This window comes from Leucoraja erinacea, chromosome 3 (assembly GCF_028641065.1).
Source record: "Leucoraja erinacea ecotype New England chromosome 3, Leri_hhj_1, whole genome shotgun sequence".
Taxonomy (NCBI): Eukaryota; Metazoa; Chordata; class Chondrichthyes; order Rajiformes; family Rajidae; genus Leucoraja; species Leucoraja erinaceus.
This window is the reverse complement of record NC_073379.1, coordinates 40,436,347-40,449,396: the sequence shown is the minus strand read 5'-3', so window position 1 is coordinate 40,449,396 and position 13,050 is coordinate 40,436,347. Positions and strand designations below refer to the sequence as shown.

The 13,050-nt window shown below is 42.4% G+C and overlaps 1 protein-coding gene across 1 annotated transcript in view; it reads left to right on the top strand.

Annotated features, from left to right (window-relative positions):
- The window catches only part of LOC129695508 (MAM domain-containing protein 2-like), an 85,665-nt gene extending 73,009 nt beyond the window's left edge, over window positions 1–12,656 (top strand). Inside the window, exons 11-14 of the mRNA XM_055632485.1 lie at window positions 572–724; window positions 5,010–5,266; window positions 11,006–11,090; window positions 11,394–12,656. Of these exons, the coding sequence (XP_055488460.1) occupies window positions 572–724; window positions 5,010–5,266; window positions 11,006–11,090; window positions 11,394–11,464 (566 nt within the window). The 3' untranslated portion in view covers window positions 11,465–12,656. The remainder of the gene's footprint in view (window positions 1–571; window positions 725–5,009; window positions 5,267–11,005; window positions 11,091–11,393) is intronic.
- Window positions 12,657–13,050: the final 394 nt, after the last annotated feature.

The following is a 13,050-nucleotide window of genomic DNA, read 5'->3' as shown; positions in this document are numbered from 1 at the left end:
CACCCACAATCTCACTGAATGGTGGGGTTGACCACGTGAACAGGGTGACCTTCACCAGTTCCAAAGGTTCTCTATTCCCAAGTGCTGAAAGATCCATATTTTTCTTCCTTCCCTTGAGTTCTGAATGGCGCAGACTACAAACAACATTTGTGCTTGTTTATTCTAATGTGTGGGCACCACTGGAACTGCTCTCATTCGTTGCCCTTGTGGAGGTGATGGAGAACTCCCAATCCTTCTTCCCAAGTCAATGATTACTTCAGCAGATCTACTTACAGTGCATGTTGTAGTATGGAGCAAATTTCCAGGTTGTTACACCTTTGAGATCTTTGATTACACCTGTCAAGTAGCAGGGCAGGAAATCTGATGTCTCCTGGGTCTCTATCTGACCTTGAAACTGGACCCGTAAAGTCAAATCTCTAACTTGGGCAGAGTGCTTGACTCTGACCCTTCGCGTGCACTGCCATCCCTCCAAAAACTCTGCAAGAATTTAATGAGAGGCCGTTCTCTGTTCATTAAGGAAGGTATTTGGGACACATTTTTGCAGCTTGAGGGAAACTTCTTTTCCCCACAGGTTCCTGGCTGGCTGCTCCAGGGAAGTGCAATTTTGACAAGGATAATTGTGGATTTATTCAGGACCGCAACGACAGAAGCAACTGGCATCGAAGAACAGGCAGCACACCGACATCCTTCACAGGTCCCAAAGGGGATCACACCACAGGGGTAGGTAAGTTGTAGGTCAATGATCATTTTCAAACTATTGTAGCACGTTGTTGCTGTTCCTTGTGCTGTGCTGACCATACCAGGAAAAGGTAAGCATCCCGACAAAAATAAAATCCTGCAGATGCTGAAAATCTGAAATAAAAACTCAAAAATGCTCAAAACAATCAGCTGGCAGCATCTATGGAGAGAGAAACAGTCATTATATTGGATTAATGGCTTATCCTCAGTTTCCTTTCTTGCTTAATTGGCCACGTTTTGGTGACCAATTAACTGGGATTAGTTTAATTTGGCATCGCGTTCGGCACATACATAGAGTCATAGAGTGATACAGGCCCCTCAGCCCAACTTGCCCACACCGCCAAACATGTTCCACCTGCCCACATTTGGCCCATTGGTCCATATTTGGCCCAGTATCATGTGTTGTTTGCTAAGAACCCTGGGTAGTTGCTCCATTTTACCATGTCAAGGTTGCTTTCTGGTACAGGGTTGTTATTGCTGCTTGACCAATGCATCTGACAGGACAATACATTAATAATTTGGATATGAATGTCGGATGTATTTCTGATAAATTTGCATACAAAACAATGTGCACAGCGGGTTGATTGCATTCATCGAAACAGAGTGGACCACGTGAAGGTTGCAATCTTCCACCCCCTTGGGTGCACTGAAGAGATCTTGGTATTGCAGTCCCTGAAGGTAGCAGCACGGGTAGATAAGGCTAATTGTCTTTATTAGTCAAGGCATAGAATGTAACACCAGGAAGGTTATGGTACAACAATATAAAGTATTGAGTCATAAGAAACTGCAGATACTGGAATCTTGAGCAAAAAACAAAGTGGAGGAACTCAGTAGGTCAGGCAGAGATTGTTGCGGGAAATGGACAGATGACGTTTTGGGTCGGGAACTTTCTTCAGACTGGATTACATTTCTGGTTAGGACCCTTCTTCAGACTGGTTGATGTTTTGGGTCAGGACCTTTCTTCAAAGTGCTGTCAAACTCCGGCATCTACCCATTCCCTCCATAGATGCAGCCTGACCCTTTGTGCTCTTCCAGCATTTTGTCCTTTGCTGCACAAAATATTCATTAGGTCACAAAAGGAGTGCTTTGTGCTGTTCTGGTGACCACACTATAGGAAGGACATGATTGTAACATAGAGGTGAAAAGAAGATTCAGTTAATACACACAATGCTGCTTATAATACACAAAAATACTGCTTATAATACACACATCTTTACTCGGAGAGTGGTAGCGGTGTGGAATGAGCTTCCAGTGGAAGTGGTGGAGGCAGGTTCATTGGTATAATTTAAAAATAAATTGGATAGGCATATGGATGAGAAGGGAATGGAGGGTTATGGTATGAGTGCAGGCAGGTGGGACTAAGGGAAAAAAAGTTGTTCGGCACGGACTTGTAGGGCCGAGATGGCCTGTTTCCGTGCTGTAATTGTTATATGGTTATATAAAAAGGACACAAAGTGCTAGAGGAACTCAGCAGGTCAGGCAGCATCTCTGGAGAACGTGGAAAGGTGATAATTCAGATCAAGATCCTTCTTCAGACCCAGTCTGCTGGAGAGGATGGTAGAGGGAGCAACTCTCACAATATTTAACAAGTATATGAGCACTTGAATCATGTGCTGGTGAATGGGTTTAGTAAAGATGGTGCCCATGAACTAATGGGCTGAAGGGCCTTTTTCTGTTCTGTTTGAACTCGAGTAAGAAACAGATAGCCAGTACAAAGAGGCCATTCAACCATTTCATCTGCCCTATGATTAAATAAGAACACAGCTAATAATTCTCTCCATAGATGCTGCCTTACCCGCTGAGTTTCGCCAGAATTTTTGTCTACCTTTAATAATTTACCTCAATCTCATTTTCCTACATTAACTCCATAAACATGGATTCCATTAACGTCCAAAACATTTTGATCTCTGTCTTGAGAGTATACAGTGATGGAGCCCCACATAATTCTAATGATTCACTACCGTCTGGGTGAAGAACATTCTTCACGTCTCAGTGCTGAATGTGATTAGTTCTAGACGGCCCAGCCAAGGAAAACATCATCCCTCCGTCTTTACAATTAAACCCCATAGGAAGTCTACACTTTTCAATGAGATCATTTCTCATTTCTCCAAACTCAAGAGTACGGACCCAGTCTACTTAATCTCTCCGTCTATGACAAAGCTGTCAGACCAGTAATGAACTGACTGATGGCCATGAAAATTCTCAAAATCCTGTGAACTTTGAAATTTTAGTAGCAAGAGAATCCTGGGCCACATGTTATGAAGTGTTTAGAAACTATAGCATCAACCAACAAAACAACTACATCTGTCATTGATATGGTGTCTGTAACTTATCAATGTGTGCCAAGATGGTTAAGAAAGAACTGCAGATGCGGGAAAAATCGAAGGTAGACAAAAATGCTGGAGAAACTCAGCGGGTGAGGCAGCATCTATGGAGCGAAGGAATAGGTGACGTTTCGAGTCGAGACCCTTCTTCAGATCATTATCAACAATATTTGACACCAAGCCATATGAGCTATTGGGGTAAAAGATAAACTGCAGGAGGAATTCAGTGAGTTGGGCAGCATTGGAGGAGGGAAATGGCCGGTTGACATTTTGAGTCGAGCCCATTCACTGGACCGAAAGAGTAGAGTGGGGATAGACAACATAAAGAGGAGATGGAGGAGGGAGGGCAAAAGATGGCAAGCGATAGATGGATCCAGATGGGTCCGATTTATTGGCAGATGGTAGTGAAGGGTGGAGGTATTGACAGAGCTGGGAGGAGATGTGGAGACAACAAAGGGCTGTAGATTATGGAATCTGACAAGTGGGAGCAGAGGGGGAGGAGATGGGACCCATTGGGGAGAGTGGATGATGGGCAGATGGGGCCCTTCCCCTCATTGTTTTTACCCTTCCTATATTTGCTTCCACTCTTCCTTTCTTATCAGATATCATAATCTGCAGACCTTTGTTATCTTCAAACCCCCTCCCAGCTTCTATCATTATCTGCACCCTTATCTTCCCCATCGCACTCCATCTGTCGAATCGCCTCTGATCACCTGGATCCACTTATCACTTGCAAGGTCTTGCCCCACCTCTTTATACTGGCCATCTCACCTCTCTCTCTTTCAGAACAGATAACGGGTCCAGACCTAAATATTGATTGTCCATTTCCCTCCATAGGTGCTGCCTGACCCACTGAGTTCCTCAAGCATTTCATTTAGCTCCAGGTTTCATCATCTGCCGTTTCTGTGTCTCCATTAGGCTATTATGGTAGATGACTAAAAACATGGTTTCCTAGAGGAGCTTTCTTGAGGAGATAAAGAAAGGGAATTTAAGGAGGGAAGTCCATGGTATAGAGTGCAGGCAGCTGAAGGCCTGGCCACCAGCAGTGAAGTAATGGATGTTGGGGGTGAGCAAGAGCCAGAATTCAAGGATTAGAAGAGATCTAGGGGGAAGGGATGGCCGGTGAAGATGAAAGAGAAAGGGAGGAGCAACACTGTGGAAGATTTTGAAAACAAAGATGAGAATTTTTAAAAGCCAGGAGCTAGTAGTTTTGGTATAGAGGTGTGGCAGTGATATGGGACAGTGTAAGTTAGGACAACACCAATTAGTTTCCATGACGTAAAGTTGATGCAGAGTGGAATGAAGTGCAGCTTGGAGATATGGCAGGGGATGGGTTTCAGCAGCAAATGAGCAAAGACAATGTTGAGTATTGTCACATAGATGGAAACAGGTTGTCTTGATGCTGACTCCGATATTTGGTCTAAAACTCAACTTGGAACCGTAAACCACATTCAAACAACAGGCAAGAAGGAATTGCAAACACACCACAATGTTTGTTCCAAACATGATGCCAAGTAAATCTGATCTCATCTGCTTGTACATGATCCATATCCCTCTATTCCCTGTACTTCCATGTGCCCATCTAAAAACAAATACTTGTACTTTAGCCTGCATAGCATTCTTGGGTAGAGAATTTCAGAGATTCATAGCCCTCCATAACCCTGAAATTATCTAAAATAAAGTGAAATTAGATTATCAAGAAAATTAGACAAGAATGGAAGCACTCAGCAGATCAGGTAGCATCTGTGAAGAGAGAACTTTTCTCTTTCCAAAGGTGCAGACTGACCTGAGATTTTTCACAGCATTTTCTGATTTTATTTCAGATTTCTGATCGGCTGTTGTTTTAATTTTCACTTACTTTTCGAAGATATTATATCCCGCAAGAACTACGCTTTTATTTTAGAATGTGATACTTGCAAACTAAGCTTATCGAAAACTTTTCTTTAGGCCATTATATGTACATTGAGGCCTCTCACATGAGGCATGGATTCAATGCACGACTGTTGTCATGGCATCTGAGAGGATTCACAGGCAAACAGTGCCTGACATTCTTTTACCACATGTATGGGGTTGGAACTGGATCGCTAAATGTTTACTTGAAGAAGGAGAATGCTCCAGAAATCCTTGTATGGAAAAGAAGAGGAGAACAGAGCATATCATGGATGAAAGCCTCGATAGAATACCAGTGTGAGCATCGCCATCAGGTTAGTCGACAAACTTTTGCCCCAGCTTCACTGTCCAACTCTGCATCCCCTCTGTTCACATGCTACCGAACCCCTCGTTCGTGCCTTTATTAACTTTGGACTTGGCTACACTAATATTTACCTGACCAATCTTCTTCATTCTACTGGTAAGTCTGATCTTATCCAAAACTCTGCTGCCTGTGCCTTAACTTGTAGCAAATCTCATTCACTCACCATCCATGTTTTTGTTCCTGGTTATCCAATGACCATTTATTTAAATCTCCCACATGGCCAAACCCCTCCCTATCTCTGTAATCTCCTCTAGTGCTGTACACTAGAGTTTTACCATGTCCTCTAATCTTGCTCCTTTAATCATTCCCAAATTTAGCAGCTAATCGTTTTGGTAGCCATGCCTTTAGCATCAAGCCCCTAAGTTTTTGAAATCTCTATAAATATTGACACCATTATGGGCATATCCCACTTAGGCGACTTTTTAGGCAACTGCAGGAGACTATGTGGTCACCGCATGTTCACGGGTGGTTGCCAGGGAGTCAGCTTCATGGTTTTTCAACATGTTGAAAAATTAACGGCAACCAGAATGAGGCCGCCCTGGAGAGTAGCAAAAATTCTCGTGCCTTAGGTGGGTCGCCAGGTGGTCCTCGTGGGTTGCCAGGAGGTCGAAGGTTCTTGGAGGTTCTCATAGGTTGTAGCCGGTGCTGACCGGTGAATTTTATTGGCTCATTGGGGGGAAAAAACGTAAGCAGTAGTTTTCAGAACCAAGGATAACTGACCGGTCATGTTAAATGTCCACTGAGCTTCACAGCCGTGTATCTCTTGCTTCTTAAAAATTGTCTCCCCTCCCTCTCCCTCCTTCTCCCCCCTTCTCCCCCCCTCCCACCCCCCCCCCCCCCCCCCTATTTTAAAGGACTTACTGTACACTATGCTTCAGCCATCTTAATTAGAGCGCCAACTTTCCTGTTCATCTGTATCAGATGTGTCTGTATCACCCTGGCTTTGAACCGTGTGAATTTCACTCAGGCAGCGATTTCCCCCACTTGCCTTGTCCCCCGCCTGCATAATGGGCTGGTGAAGGAAGCGACATGTGTGTGTTCTACTCTGACAGCGCCGTTCCAGTTGCTGTTTTATCAGGCGACTGTCGGCGGTTTGACAGTCCCCTGAAAAATCGCCTGTGGGACAGGCCAATTATCTTCCTTTCCTCTTCCTAAAATGAATAAGTCTCTGAACAAGATTTTGTTCACTAATCCTAATACCTCCCTCTGCCAGGTTTGACCATTGATGCTCTAAAACATTGAGCCGCTTGCTATTTTGTGGGTACTACACGAATTCAAGCTGTTAATATTTACCCCAAACATCCACTATGAGCATGGAAATTAGCAGAAGTAGACTTCTTGGCCCGTTGAGGCTGCTTCACATTTAATACCCCTATTCCCACCTCCTCCCTGTAACCTCACACCCCACTGCTTAGCAAGAATCTATCAACCTCTGCTTCAATATCCTATTTCCACCAACCCTTGAGGAACAGCGTTCCAAAGATTCATGGCCTTCTGAGAGAAAAAGATTTGTCTCGTATCCATCTTAAATGAGTGAACTCACATTTTAAACAGTGACCTTAGCTCTAGATTTTCTCACAAGAGAAAACATTTTCTCAACATCCATTTGACTGAAACATGTAAGACCATTTAGAATCTTGTACGTCATCTCACTTTTCTTAGAAACTCCAGCAGATACAAGCCTAGCCTGTCCAACCTTCCCCCATAAGACAACCAACTGTCGCCAGATATTAGTCCAATAAAAGTTCCAATATATTAACAAGCTTTCATAAATATGGAAACCAATGTTGTACTCTGTACTCAAGATACAATCACATCGGTGAACTGTGTAAATGAGGTATAACCACATGCCATTTTGTACTAATTTCCTCACAAGAAATGATAACATCCAGTTAGCTTTCCCAATTATTTGTTGCCAACAATTCATGCATTACAGGAGCACAATGACTGGAGTTTCCCACCAAGCCATGCATATTCTAAAATGAAAACATTGCTGTTCCTTCATTGAGTCTGTTCATCTGAATCAAGGTCTGTTTGCCACTCACTCATGAACTGCAGCTGTAAAGTTGGCCACTTGGCCTGCTGGCTTTGGTGCACCCAGTAACATCCATGGAACGCATGGTCTGATGATGCCAGTGTGCAAGCCACCAGCACCCTTCCAGTTCCACCCATGAATCCTGCTGTTTAACTTTGCAGATCCTGAATTTGAATTGAAAGACATGCAGGAAGGTTTGCCAGGGTTAATGAGGACTCAAACTTGATTAAGTCCTCATGATATGAATTAATTGGGGTCTTGGAATGTGGAGGCTAAAAGTACAAAAGCACCAAAATCCCTGACAAATACAGAAAAAAATAACTTCATTATTTTCATAACAAGGAAGCCCATGTCATTTGTGATTTTAGATGGAACACATCTATTTTATCTTACTTTAAAATAATAAAACGCTTTTATTCTTATGCAGTATTTTGATACACTCACATAGTCTTTGGCATTACTAGAGCAACACAAGAATGCAGTGTCAGTACAATGTTCAAGATGAACTCCCATCTGCACTTTAAAGTAAACTTAAAATCCTCTTTATATTTTTGAGATAAAACAAACCATGCTAATTTAATCGTTTCACTGCTCCCATGTTTCTGTCCATCGTTGCTGAATGCCAAACTCCCATGAAATGTGGTAATTAGAGTCACAGCGTTGTAAGGCATAGAGGCAGCCCTTCAGCCCACTACCTTTCTGATGAGCATTATGGCCATCTGTACTCATCACACTTGCCTGCATTAATTTCATATCCCTCCCTACTTTGCTCCTACAAATCCCTCTCCAGATCCTCTTGAATGTTTTTACTGTTCCTGTTTCTGCCACCTCCTCTAAACGCTCATTCCAGATAACCAATTACTCTTGATGTGAAACATGTTCCCCTCGGATTAGTGAAATACCACAGAGTATGGTGGCACCAGGGGAGATGTTTGCAGCCCTTTGATCAGACAGTGGGGACAAGATGAAATTAAATTATTACTTCAGGCTATCATTGATTCCTTGTACTTGACTCAGTAAGGTTTTTCTAAGCTGCCTGGGCCATCCATTTGGAAGGTGAATGCAAACTTTGTAAAAAATAAAAAATAAGTTAGGGCAAGTAACACAAAAGTAATTGTGTTGAAATAATCTGCAACAATATGAATATAATTTAAAGTTTCAGCCAAGACATAATGGATGGATCATTGAATAGAGGGTTATACCTCAGTGGTATGAATTCAACCAATGTTTGCTGCTGAATACAGGAACCTGATGCTGTTCTGGCTCGAAGAAAGTATCCTGGTAATCAAAACAAATATTACAATCCTCACCCCTCCACACAAAATTCTCCAGAGATCCATGAAATAAAGACAATCCTGAGATTCAAGTTCTCTGACAAAATATTTTACAATAATCTGACAGAATGTTATCAAAGTGCTTTTTCGATGAAATTGGATTACTTTAGGCATTTATTGTTTAGAATGATTAAGTATTAATGTTCAGAAATGCGTAATCTTTCTATTTCATATTATTTCAATAAACTAGTACAAACAAAGGCATTATAAATAGGAATTATCCATAACATCAATAAAACCATTTTTATTAAGGGTTACACAAAAGGTTATTTAGTGATTCATTTTAACTGTACTTCTTTAGCTCTGGCTATGTCTGTGAATATCCTGCTGCCTCTAGTGCTATCAGATCTTTTCTACAACCTCGGAGATCAGACTATGCACAGAAATCAAATGATGCCCTAGCTACTGTTATAAACATTCCCAGCAAGGTTTTTTTCTGCTGTGGCATTCTCTGTCTTGGTCAGTAAAGTTAAGTGTCCCATATGCCTTATTGACTACCTGATCTACCTATCCCATAAAAGTCTGAAGTTAGAGGTTTTGTATTCCGGTATCATGTATTGTCTTTCTGCTGACAGGGGGTTAGCACACAACAAAAACTTTTCTCTGTACCTTGGCACACGTGACAATAAACTAAACTGAAACTGAAGTTACTCTATTAGAGTCAAACACAACTAGCTTTTGTAGTTCAGTGGGAGTATTCTGGTCTCTGAGTTAAGTGGTTCTCAGTTCAAATCCCATTGCGAGGACTTAAACGCAGAAATTAAGGCTGATAGCCCCTGTGCATTACTGACATGTTACCATAGCAGTGGAAAACATTGATTTTTACATGACAAGCTGATCCAACGTTCTGTCTGCCCCCTCTGGCAGGTGTGAAATATCTTGTGATATAAAGAAGGGTCCCGATCCAAAATGTCATCTCTCCATCCCTCTCTGGAAGCTGCCTGACCCGCCATGTTCCTGCAGCACTGTGTTTTGCTCATTATTTATCCCTGTATATCCTAGTTAATATTTAGCACTTGAGAGCCATTGATTATCTGGTCTTATTCATATTATCCTTCTGGAAGCCTGCTGAATGCAGCCTGGCTGCCTTCCATATTGAAACAATGATGTTTTTTCAAAACATTGAGGAATTAAGTGGAAAGAGCTATGGAAATGCAAATCTCTCATTTCTTCTCAGCATCCAATCAAGAGAGTGTTTCTCTGGTGCCAGAAAAATCACACTTGAAGTCTCCTTTTTTTCTAGTAAATCCATAATTATTCATCTCAGCATTGATTCTCCAAGCTTGGATTGCTGAGTTACACACTTCCACTGGTGTACCATTCACAGCTGGATGTGATGACACTAGACCTCTGCACTGCACAGGGACTAAGTAGGTCCCTTTCCTCTTGTATTTTTCAATGTGGTTATGACATCATGCAACGTAAATCACCTTGGCTATTAATATCATCCTGTTGGAGCCAAACCCAATGGATTTTGGCATTGTGGCTTCTGAGCTGAAGCAGCAATAAACTGCATTCAGACTCTGCGGCTCAGTTTCTATAAAGCCTTGGAAATCGAGTAGGATTTCATTCACAGAATGAATAGACACTTCACGACCAAGGTCACGCATTCCTCACTAGTTAAATGCAGTTAACTGCAACATTGGAAACAGAAGATGCTGGGAAAACTCAGCAGGTCTGACAGCATCTGCGGAAGGAGAAATAGACTGAAAGCTTCCAGTCATAAACCCTTCACCAGAACAAAGAGGATGTCTGTAATAGAGTGTAATAGGAATGTCAATTCAGTAGCTATACATCGGTTCATTCACTCTATTATAGTCATTCCCTCTGTCCCACCCATTACCATCTGTCTTTATCCATTCTGAAGAAAAATCTTGGATCTGAAACCATCCCTTTGTTTCTCTTGCCTGATCTTCTGAGCATTTCTAGCATTTTCTGTTTTATTTCAGATTTCCGGCACCTGCAGTTTTATTTTACGTAACTAGAGAACTCTTTGGAAAATCAAGAGGGAAGCAGGCCATTTAGTGCATTGTGCATGTGTTGGCTTTTTGAGAGACTTTCACAGTTAGCGCCACCCCCCCCCCCACTTCCCCCCACCCCCCTTAAGTTCATGCCTCCATTCTTTTTTGTGGGAAATTATTCAGTTTCACAGTCCATTCCTCACTGTTACTTTACCGGCTCTTATCCATTGACAAATCTATTTCTTCAGGTTGTTGACCCGTATACTGCTAGAAACTGTTACCCACCGCATATTCTTCCCCATCTTTTTACAGTGCATTCCAGATTGCAATAGATTACAAATAAAACATTTCCATTTCAGATTGTGTTTGAAGCGATACGTGGTCGTTCAATAAACAGCGACATTGCAATCGACGACATTTTATTTCAAAATGGACCATGCCAAGGTAACCGTTTAAACTACATCTCAAAATAAACTTGGGAATACAATTAGTCCTCAACCAAAGTAGGTTTGTGCTTTCTTGCCTGGGAATTAGCCCTGGAGCGAAGGAAATAGGCAACGTTTCGGACCAAAACCCTTCTTCAGACTGATAAGGGGTGGCGGGGAGAAGGAAGGAAAAAGGAGGAGGAGGAGTCCGAGGGCTGAGGGATGGGAGGAGGCAGCCCGAGGGCTGAGGAAGGGGAGGAGACAACAAGGGCTAACAAAATTCGGAGAATTCAATGTTCATGCTCTTTCCTCATTAATTTAGATTCAGAGGAATCTAAGGCACTTCACCCCGACTCTCCGAATGAACAGAACTGGTACAGCATTTATATCTGAATCGAGGACCACGATGGAGACCATACTTCAAGAACATCCGAGTCGCGGGAGCTTGATGTGGATCTTTCAGAAGTTGTAAATTATTTCTTTCCCTCAGCAGACTGAAGAGTTCATTTGATTTGAATATCTTCTTACCAAATATAGATTAGAAATATGTGTTGTTTGTTTGCGAGTAAACGTGGTGACCACCGGGGTTCCTTCGTTAGTAGTTGGAAATATCCAGTATCCGTCGTTGTTGAAGAATTGTAAATATTAAACATTTCAAACTGGTAAAAGATGATATACAGTACATGAACAGTATTTCAATTTAATGTTTGTGTTCAAAGAATATTGGGAGTGCAGTTAGCTGTCGCTTCTTGGGCATTTCCTATAAGTCCAAATGTCAATCACATGCTATATTTATCCAGTTGAAAAAGAAAAGAAAAAAGTACTTAAAAATGCTATTTTTCTGCTTCTGGATTAGACATAAATTTAGTGCGAAATCAGTGAATATAAACATGAACAAGCAATAAAATGCGATATTAAAGTAGATGACGGAAGGGCAGAATTTTATGGAGCTTGTTAAGGAGAAGTGGACAAGTTTAGGAGGGAGGGGGGGGAAGCAGCTGAAGTCATGGCCACAAAAAAAAGATAAACAAATTAAATTTGGAGAAGAGCCAGAGTGAACAGGAAGAATACTGATATCTTGGTAGGTTTTGGGACTGCTGCTTCAACATCGTGGAGCTGTGGTTTGCAGAGTTCAGCCACAGGCGGCACTGACTTCAACATCGTGGAATCCTGGTGATCCCTTTGCCGAGGGCCGCCAGTGTGAATCTCCACCCAGCTCGGTCTGTGGAGTTCGGGAGCATCGGTCTCCGGTAAGAAGTGGCCGATTTGGAAGTCCAAGCCATTGAGAATGTTCTTCCGTTCAAACGTCGGAGTTCCATCATCGTGGCAAGAGGGCCTGAACATCGGGCCGCCCGTAGCGGCGACTGCGGAGGGCTCGGGAGGCCCAGACCACGGGTGAACAACAAAGAGGAGGATGACTGAACTTTAGTGCCCTCACAGTGGGAAACGTTGATTCCGCTGTGTGGAGATGTTTATGTTAAAGTCTATCGAGTGCTGTGTTTTTTATTCGTATGGCTGTATGGTGACCACAAATTTCACTGCTCCAATTGGTGCATGTGACAATAAATGTCTCTTGAATCTTGAATCTCTTGGGTAATGGGTTTAAGGGACGTGGTGTGAGTTTGGACCAAGAGACAGACCTTGCTGTCCCAAGCATTCTTTCCAAGGAAACCTGTACTTCTTCCCATGCAGTGATTTGCATTTGTTGTTCATAATGTGGTCTTTTCAAAAAGTTGAGTATATCTACCATTTTCTGCTTCTTGTTTCAGGCGAATTAGGTCCCAGAGCCTGTACCCCAACATATGCCATACTCCATACACACATCACCCAGTGCTCCCAAAACTACAGTGGCTTTCTGATGAGCGATGCTTGCTTTAAAAGGGGTTCACTTTGTTTTCTAATGCCTCTCCAGTCCTCTCCATCACTATTTCAAAATCCTACTCCAGGACAAGAACTCTCTGGGAGACGTCACAGGATAT